Source organism: Gekko japonicus, unplaced genomic scaffold (genome assembly GCF_001447785.1).
Source record: "Gekko japonicus isolate JY-2015 unplaced genomic scaffold, Gekko_japonicus_V1.1 scaffold83, whole genome shotgun sequence".
Classification (NCBI taxonomy): domain Eukaryota; kingdom Metazoa; phylum Chordata; class Lepidosauria; order Squamata; family Gekkonidae; genus Gekko; species Gekko japonicus.
This window is the reverse complement of record NW_015168655.1, coordinates 222,021-232,055: the sequence shown is the minus strand read 5'-3', so window position 1 is coordinate 232,055 and position 10,035 is coordinate 222,021. Positions and strand designations below refer to the sequence as shown.

General features: G+C 43.6%; 1 protein-coding gene across 1 annotated transcript in view; it reads left to right on the top strand.

The window, feature by feature from the left end:
• Window positions 1–8,646, top strand: part of DTD2 (D-tyrosyl-tRNA deacylase 2 (putative)) — an 11,187-nt gene extending 2,541 nt beyond the window's left edge. Inside the window, exons 2-3 of the mRNA XM_015415191.1 lie at window positions 2,948–3,017; window positions 8,292–8,646. Of these exons, the coding sequence (XP_015270677.1) occupies window positions 2,948–3,017; window positions 8,292–8,617 (396 nt within the window). The 3' untranslated portion in view covers window positions 8,618–8,646. The remainder of the gene's footprint in view (window positions 1–2,947; window positions 3,018–8,291) is intronic.
• The last annotated feature ends 1,389 nt before the right edge of the window (window positions 8,647–10,035 follow it).

Here is a 10,035-nt window from a genome sequence, read left to right as displayed (position 1 = left end):
ATCGCTCTTACTTTCCTTAGCAGATGCCCGGGGGCGATGGAGTAGCTCGTCTTTTCTTGTGCCTGCCTTCTCTGCAGTCGCCTACTTTAAGACTTCGGATTTCTTATCCGAAATCAACTTCCAACCCGGTTAAAAGAATTTTAAATCTATTGTACATCATCCTGCTTTCTGAAATCATTAAGAGCTTCTGCTGGAGATGATGATAACGCTTAGCAGGATTTTTGCTAGAGTGCCGGAGTCGGACGTGTTTCGGATATACTATTGGAATGATCAGAGGTCACGGAGCGTGGCGGCTGTGAAACGTTTTCACTCTTTTCACTGCTCTTGCTTCCGTCGGGTTTGTGATACGAATGTGAAACGCAATAATATTGCAGTACAGATTTGCATTACAGATTGAAGAGGTGGAAGGGCGATTTAAGCCTCATATATGAGGGTGCAGAGCGAATTCTGAACCCGGAAGTCCCTGTTCCCAGCTTCACCTCTGCTACTCATCAGTCCATTGGCCTTGGGCAAGCCACTCTCCGTCATCTTCACTATAACCGTAAAATACCAACCTTCCTCTCAGTTCAGTCTTCCCTCCTACTGATGTACCTTCCAGGATGGTTGTAAAGAGTATTACTGAGATAATGTAAATGAAGTGCTTTGAGCACTCTAAAGTGCCAGATCAGTTTTAAGTATTGCAAATAACCCCTAGTTCAGTGGTAGAACATTGCTTTGAATGCAAAATGCCCATTTTGACTGAGACAGCTTGGGTTAGATGGACCAATCACCTAAAGCAACTTTATTAATATATTCAGTTTTTGTTGCTTGGGTGACATCCCTCAATAGAGAACAGTGCTTAATTTCTAAAGTGAGAGGGCTTGTAATTAGGCTACTGCCGCAGCCTTAGAACCTCTAATTGCAGGGATGTGGGGATTACATAAATATTATTATGATCTATACATTATTGTGTCCCTGAGAAAAAGGCAAGGCATGCTGACTCAGAAAATGGGACAGAAATAAGGAGTTAAGAGAGTTAAAGGAGGCCCAAGTGTTTACAGAGCTGAGAATGCTGAAGAAAGATCACATGTTATAACCAGCCAGTTTGTTGTTATCTGTTACAAATTTATTGGGTAAAGCCTTTTGGGACCCCATCATGGTCCCAAAGAAAAGAGAGATGGGGGAGGACTTTTCTCTAAAGGTCTTAAATTAAAGCAGTGTTTGTATAGGAAGACCTACTGTCCCATCACAGATTATTTATAGCCCTTTGCAGGTATTATGTTGGACTATGTGTACGGCGAGAATGAACTACATGTGATCCTCCTAATTAAAACAGATTTGTTGTTTGAAGGGGACAACAGGCATATATTTCAGCTGTAGAACACGCATTACCACATCATCATCATCATCATTATATTTAATTTCTACCCCACCCTATCCCACAAGTGGCTTACAACACGAGATTCATAAGACATGTAAACATAACAACTGAAAAGGGCTTTACAGGACATTGTGGAATAGCTTTAATTCATTATTCACCACTATTCAAAATGTATTTAAAATATTTACGGGCCCACCTTTCTCCCAGGCAGCTGGAATCACAGACAAGTGACAAATAAGAGCAATTCAGAAATATGAGATAAAACAATAACATCATTAAAAGTACTGTAATAATAAAAAGACAATAACTAACTCATAGCCAACAACTTAGGCCAGTAACTATCACTCTGTTTGTACTGTAACTACGATTAGTAAAACCTGTAATTGATATTGATAATTCCAAAGACCTACTTTAAAAGAGCAGGAATTGTTTTATTTTCCTTGGTTAACTTCTTTAGAGAGCAATCCTAAACAGATTTATTCAATGGGGCATACTCCCAGAAAGTGTTTTTGGGGATTACATTGTTTTTAAGGATGGGCTCACCTGCTGCTGCTTCTGCAGGCTGAGAGCTGTGGGGAATACTTCCCCCTCCATGAGTATCGCGGGTCCCGCCTCTTGTTCTTTATAATTTGAATAAAATGTTGGGTATATTTTGAGTGTGTTTTTGTATATGCCAAACTATATAATAAGTTTGAATCTTTTTTAAAAAAAATCTACAGTATGAAAATAAGACTAATTTCTTAGTAAGATGTTTTTAGATGTATGACATTTGGGATTCAGTCAAAGAGTGTTACCCAACAATAGGTTTGCCAGGAAATTGTTCATTTTATTCCAAAGAGCTCCAAGAGATTTCCCACACCGTCACGTCTAGCATATCACCTTTTAATTACATGTAATTATGTTTCAACAACTTTTTCTTCAGCATGCCACCAATTCAAAAAAAAAATTGCTTCTGTTGTAAGAACAATGTGCATTTCGTTCATACATTTATTAGTTACTTTTCTCTTTTTACAGCTTCAGTTGTAATGGCTGGCTATTAAAACAGCCTGTATTCAGATGTTACATACAAACCAGAGTTTGTTTATGAAAAGAACACATCTGGTTTATTATCGGGGTCATGTATGCATTTGTCCCTTCCCCACATGCCTGGTGCCAAGATTTGAGCACATCAACAAACTATGGTTTGTTCATTGGTCACAAACCAGGATTTTGAACCACTTGTTGAACTGCCCACATTTGGATGTGACAACAGAATCACTATGGTGAGGTGATTGGAGTGTTGGATTAGGCCTCTAGAGACCCAGATTCTAATCTCTCTGAGCCTTGCCTACTTACTGGGAGGTAAATGAAGTGGGAGAGCTGTACTAAATCAGCTGTATGTACTAAGTAAATACTGATTAGATAAAAGACTTAAAGTCTAAAATCTTTTGACTTGGATGAGAGGGAGAGCATCTTTCTGAAAAGAAATTGCACTTGTTCTCACTGCAAATAAACTTCAGTTTGTTTGTGATTTCTGAATACAGCCAAAGTAACACTTGCTGAGCAGGCATGTAGATGTATAATATATTTCTTCATTACTTTGCATAGATCCAGAGAGGACTTATAATCTATGTATGTTTCTTCAAAGGGGCCAATGAAGAAATCATTCCCAAAATGGGTAGGTGTTAGGTTAAAAATTCTTGAAACAGGCAACTAAAAATAATGATGCTAAACCCTATTTTAAGTAATTATAAGTGTGATGCAGTTGCTTCATTGAACCTAACATAAAGACGTATCACAAGGCAATAATAAGAACCCATTCAGTCAGATTTTGTATTTGAAAGCTTTGAAACTGAAAACTGCTGATTGAAGGAAATTAGTCTAAGTATTTTGTTCTGAGTCCTCGTACATGTAAGTCCAATATGCTTATTAATTACTGGTTCTTGTTAAGGTGGCTCTTAATAAGCTTATTGTGGCATACTGTGTTCTTACTATTGCACCACATTTAGCTATAGACTTGAGGCAAATTGAAATACGTGGAACCATTAAACAGTGGTTTGGAATCATGGTGTGTAGGCAAGATGTCATATGACAAACTATGCAGATGAACTAACCTGAGTTACTGGAAATACAGCCCCAGGACTTCCAAGGCTAGCTCCATAACAAGAAGCCACAGTAATTTGCTGCAGTCATTTTAATCCTCAAAATGAGAGAGCAAAAAAATATTAAAATTGGCATATATATTTGTTGCCATCAAATGGCAACCCTGTAGGGTTTTCAAGGCAAGAGATGTTCAGAGGTGGTTTGCCATTGCCTGCCTCTGCATAGTGACCCTGATATTCCTTGGTGGTCTCCCATCTAAATACTGACAAGGGCTAACCCCACTTAGCTTCCGAGATCTGATGAGGTCAAATCCTTCCTACCTTCTCCAGTCCCCTCAAAAGATCCACATGAGATTTAGGGGACCCTCAGAAACACTATAGGCTGAACAGCACATGGCAGCCACTTGAGTAGGGAAATCTATCCAAACTACAGACTCTCCCTTGGACATGTAGATGTACCTATATAAACTCTGTTCTCATTGCTTGGAAGTTATTTCTGGGTGAAGACTTTTTTTTTTTGCAATCAAGTTATAGCTAACTTTTTCTGGGGTTTTCAAGGCAAGAGACACTCAGAGGCCGCTTGCCATTGCTTGCCTTTCCGTTGCAACCCTGGACTTCCTTGGTGGTTTTCCATCCAAATACTAACGAGGGCCAACCCTGCTTAGCTTTTGAGATCTAACAGTGATGTTTACACATGTGGCTCTTTGATCTGCCACCTGTGGCTCTTCTGAGCACCATTTCCCAGTGTGGCAGCCACCATATATTTCAGGGAATTGGGGAAGGCCAATCTTGAAACTGCCACCATCACTGAAGGACAAGTAAGCTGTGAGCATCCCTGAACTGCAGAGGCTTTGTGTCAGGCTCTGCACTCTCATCTCAGCACACTGGAAGTTCTTAATCTAGGAAAGGTTTTTCTCTTTTCTTTTTTTACATTCTCCCTAACAAAGAATACTAGAGAACTTGAAAGTCTGAGCGCTGTTTTGTATGATTAGACTGACTTGCCAGGTTTTCCGCCCTCTTGAGATACAGAAGGGCTAGCCAAGGTTCAATAGTGGGTGGAAGGGACAACCCTACACGCTCAAAGGTAATCTGGTAACTGAAAAAACTATCTATGGGTGCGGTCACACGGTCCATTTGATCGGGTTTCGCCGCTGTTCCCTCCCACATTTAAATTTGTTGACTAGATAGGCCGATCCGCCTCCCATGGCGAAGCTGGCTCACTTGCGCAATGTTCGTGGTTTTTCCTGCCCCTTGGAAAATCAAGTGTTTTCCTTGTACTCGCGCTTTGAACGTGCGATTTCGCCTATCTGGACAGCCATCTATCACAATGGTTGCGATTAGGGCCATCTGACCGTTTTTCCCCACAATGAGATTTTCCCCCCCAGGCTTCTGCCTTTGACCGCATGGGCAATTCACCATTTAAACATTCAGGCCCATGGGTTGGGCGGACGAGCAAAGTCCTCTGCAAGGCGCTCCGGGCGACAACGGCAGCGGCTGCTGCTGCAGGCTTTGGAAGAAAGGGAAGGTGGAAGAGGAGGAGGCGGCGGCGCGAGGCAGCGGCAGTGGTTTTGTGCGCCCTTGGGTTTGGCAGCGGCTGCAGCAGGGGGAGGGCTTCTGTGGAGCGGACCCTGCTGGGATCTCGGGGCCATTGACCTTTGCCGTGCTTTCCCCCTGCTGGGAGAGATTCAGGAAGTGCCGCTGAGTCCTCAAGCTGTCTCCTGGGCCGCCCGGGTGGGCTGGCAGGCGAGCGGGCAGGCGGTGGAGAGAGGGGAAGGATTTTCAGGTGAGTGGGTGGTGGATCAGCCCAACCGAAGAAAAATATTCCCGATTAAATTAAAGCGGGAACAAAGCGGAATTACCTTGTCCGTGTGACCACAGCCTATATCTCTAATTCTCAATCTGGCTCCATCTGCGGATATTTAATTCTGCAGATCAGGGCCAGGGGGAGAGAAGGAAGATTTTCCTCGCAAACTTGGGGCATGCACCAAGTTTGCAGAAAATCTAAAAAAATTCTCAACATTGACAAAGGGTCCTTAATTGCCCCCCAGACCAAACCTGTCTGCACAATAGCAGCTGCCATTGGGAACTCCACCTCACTTTAGCAGCCTGTAAGGCAGTAAGACAGCAATGCTGAGGGTGGGAACTAGGCATGTGCAAACCACCACCACCCCCAAGTATTTCTCGGGTATATTGAACTTGAAAAATATTGGTATTTCCCAATATTCTCAAATCCCAATACTGGTATGGTATAGATTTGGTAAATATTCAGGATTCTCAAAAAAAAATTGGCTCCATTATAACTATTATACCTATGGTCCCTCATAGGGTATAATGGAGAATTGATCCAGGGGTATCTGGGGCTTTGGGAGGGCCGTTTATTGGGGTAGAGGCACCAAATTTGCAGGCTGTCGGTCCCCTCCCCCCCCCCCCCCCCCCCGGTTTCAAAAACATTGGACTAGGGAGTCCAATTCTGTGGGGCCCCAAAGAAGGTGTCATTATCCATTGTTTTCAGTGGAGGGGGGAAAGGTGTTTAAAGGGCTCACAGTCCTTTTAAACATCTTCAGGTTAAAGGCAATCCCTTCAAATGCCCTTTAACTTTATCTGACGGTCCCGAAAATCCTGGATTTTTTTTGGATTTTCGGGGCTTGGATGTTTCAGATAGTTGGGAAATGGTCAAATCTCTATCTGGCTGAAAGAATATCCTGAATTTTTTTCAGCTCGTATTTAGCCAAACGCGCACTCCTAGTGGGAACTTACTTCCATTATTCTGCAGGTTTGGCGGCGCTGTAGTCCTGAAGCCACCCCAGATTTGGCCATTGCTGCAGAGTCTGAGAGCTGTTCTGAGCATGTCCATAGTGGCAGTGGAGTCCAAGAACCACTATGGGCCCAGCCTAAGTGGCTGAGTCTGAGAGATGCATGCATGGTGTCTCCTGGGGCTCTACCACAGGTGTGGCAGCTCCCACAGGCCCTGAGCCTTGTGTGGCATCTCTTGCTCGAGTCTCGGCAGCTTCCAGGGGCCCTGCAGTTGGCACAGTGTCCCCTGATGCATCCACCACAGCTCCTGATGAGTAGGCCAGAGCTGTTGTGGCTTGCAGAGGACCTGCAGTTAATGTGGCACCTCCTGATGCAGCTGCCAATGCTCCCTCTAAGCTGTGGAGTCTTGTGTGCAAAAATTGTACTTTGTGAGCTACTGGCATTAAAGTTGTGAGTGAGCGACTTGGCTGCTGCATAAATCAGTTTGCTCTGGAGCCATCCTTCCTGAGCTGAGACAAATATGTGTGAGCCAGAGCCTAAAAAACTGTGAGCTAGCTCACACCAACTCAGCTTAGAGGGAACACTGGCTGCCACTGCTCCTGGTGATCAAACCAAACCCCCCACCGCCCCCATGGCCGGGGGGGGGGGGCTGCCAGTACTGCAGCTACCAGGGGGCCCTGACACAGCTGCCACGGTACCCGAGGTAGGGGGAAAGAAGGGGGCAGGTTGTCTGGGGGGAGAGAGAGGAGGGGATTGTCCAAGGCAGGGGGAGAGAAGGAGGGGATTGTCTGAGGCAGGGAGGGAGAGAGAGAGAAAGAAGGGGGATTTTCCGAGGGAGGGGACAGAGAAAGAAGGAGGGGATTCTCTGAGGGAGGCGGAGGAAGGGGGAGATAGAGGGGAGGAGGGGAGATGGTTTGAGGGGGAAGAGAAATAGAGGGGAGAAGGGGTAGTGGAAAGAGGTAGGGATAAGAAAGGAGGTTAGCCTACAAGGGGTGAGGGGAGAAGGGGGCATAAGAAAAGATTGCTAGAGAAGGGGGTGGGGGAGATAGGGAGGAAAACTGATGGGGTGGTGAGAAGGGGCTGAGGGAAGATTGATAGATAAGGAGTGGGACAGAGAGAAGGAAATTTGACAAGGGAGGGAGAGGGAAGGAAGCAAGGCCAGCAAAATGCCTACACTCAAGTTTCTTGCAGGTCCCTATGTTTCTTATATTACTGTATGTGTATGGTGGGTTCATGCACAGGGTGTACAGTAATCATATACCTCTTTTTGGTTGATGGTAGCTGCAAATTAGGCTCTTTGCGGTGGAGTGAGTGCCATTGATTTAGCAGTATCCCCATGAATTCCATTACATTGAAAACCATCTTTTTTATGAATGAAAAGAATGATGCTTTCCAGTCTCTAATTCAGGGGTGTCAAACATGCGGCCCGGGGGCTGGATGAGGTCCCCGGAGGGCTTCCCTCAGGCCCACAGTGGAACTGACCATTTCCTGCTTCCAGTTCTGCTGCTGCTGCTGCATCATAGCTTGCTTCGCCAGACTCTCTTAATCACTCAGGCATTTTATGTTTTAACCTGGGTCCTAGGCTCAGAACTGAGCATGAGATTTCTGTGGTGAATGTCAATAAATCAAAAATAGATTTGCAGCTTATAGAGCTAATGTTTTAAGCATGTTTTTATTTTAAGGAAAAAAATCTTTGTGTTTGTGTCCTTTATAAAGTTTATATCTCTGCTTCCTGGCATTACATTTTATGACAAACATGGCCCGGCCCAACAAGATCTCATTTATGTCAGACCCGGCTCTCATAACAAATGAGTTCAACACCCTTGCTCTAATTAGACCTTTTCCTGCAGTAGAATTGCACTTAGAAAAAGAGTCATATACTAGGTAGCCAGTAGAGGGCGCTCATGTACAGTTAAATTATTAATTGACTAGCTTGTGAGAAATACAATGGACATTGAAATTTGGGTACAATTACCAAATCAATCTAGAGCTTTGAATTTCACAGTGTCAATGTTTTGTCTTCTGTCATGGACAGGATATAAAAAGATTAGCTGTGTTTTTTAATCTAATTTTAATATCTTTCCATATTTTTGCAGTTAATACACTCCTGAATGTGAAACTGAGTGAAACTGAAGATGGCAAATATGTTTCTATTGTGGATTTGCCAGGCAGCATTTTAATAATACCTCAAGCCACACTAGGTGGTAAACTGAAAGGAAGAAAAATGCAATACCATTCCAACATTGAAAAGGAAATTGGGATGGAGCTTTATTCTCAGTTTGTAACTCTGTGTGAAAAAGAACTGGCTACTAATGCCAGATGTGCCGAGGCTGGTGTTGTTCTCAGGCATGGGACATATGGAAACCGACAAGTTTTGAAAGCCGACACAAATGGACCATTCACTCATATGATTGAGTTTTGAAAAGTCTGATCTTTTGAATGACCAATAAAAGTTGCACTGTTGTTTCAATAGGTAGCAGTGTATTTAATTCATTGCACGAACTAAAGCATAGCTAAATATAAACATAAGTGGTCTCATGTTGTTACTGTACATTGTGATAAATCAGTAATTCCCAATCTTTTTAAGCCTGTGGACACCATTGGAGTTCTGACACAGGGTGGTGGACTCAACCACAAAATGGCTGCAGCAGGAGGCAGAGTCAACCACAAAACATCAGGGATGAAGTTATGCATAGCTCTAGTAGTAACTCTCCAACGTTTCAGGCCAACGCTCTGTTTAACGGGATGTCTTCATAAAAGAAATGTTTTGAAATATTTTCTTGCATACATACAGCTTACTTTCAGTCACATAGTGAAGATCCTTGTGCTGTGGTAGTAGCTGCTGCTGAAGCCAGGTTTTTTAAAAATCTGCATAGCCAATTAGAACTCCTGCTAAATGGGCTGGGAAACAGGATGGACTCAGGGGGAGGAGGGAAGCACTCCAATAACTATTTGGCCAAACTGTCAAGAGCAGAGAGAAAAAGTGTTTGATTTCCGCTTCTGATACCCTTAACGTCCTTATCACAACTGTGATATGATCAGCAGTGACTGAGCCCGTAGCTCTGACTGAGTTCACGGAGACCCTCCCAGCCTTGAGACAAAAGCTTAAAACTGTCCGCCTGGTTTGGCAATGTGAACCAAGGGATGGGGGAGCTGGGAGAAAAGTCTGGGTTCAAGGACTGAAGTCTGTGCCGACATTAGGAGAATAGTTTCTGTCAAGCTATGATTCCTTTGCACCCATATCCAGGACAGAAGTATTGAGGTAACGTGCTTGTAAACCCAGATTAGCTATTCATTCCTTTTTCTTTTCTTTCAAATTATCTGCAGTATATCTAGGTATGTTTTGATTAATTCCCATACATCCATGTTTTGGATTATGTTTAGTTATTAAAGATCTGTTCTCCTTATTGTGCTCTGAATGCTTTTAACTCTCACCCACTTCTATCACCTAATTGCTTTACAACACAGGAATACCAGGACCTAGCCAGGCACAGAGAGACTGCACAGGCTATGGGATAGGAGGTTCATCCTTGCTCACATGCAAACCTGGGGAACCAGGACAGTGGGGAGAAAAAATGGGAGGAGCAAGATACAAACTATGAGTTGGAGGCAGTCTACAGAAAAGGAACTTCCTCACCTTAGGAGGGGGGATGAAAGAATTTCTTAGAGGGGGTAACTCCCTCATTGTATTCTAGACTCTTTGGGTCGCTTATGTGAGAGAGTCAAAGGGGTGGCCAAGGAAATACATTACACATGCAGTACTTTTATTAAGACCAACCAAATTAACACAACACATTGTATAGTTTTTTGAGTTAATTAAGAGTTCTGGAGAACTCAGAA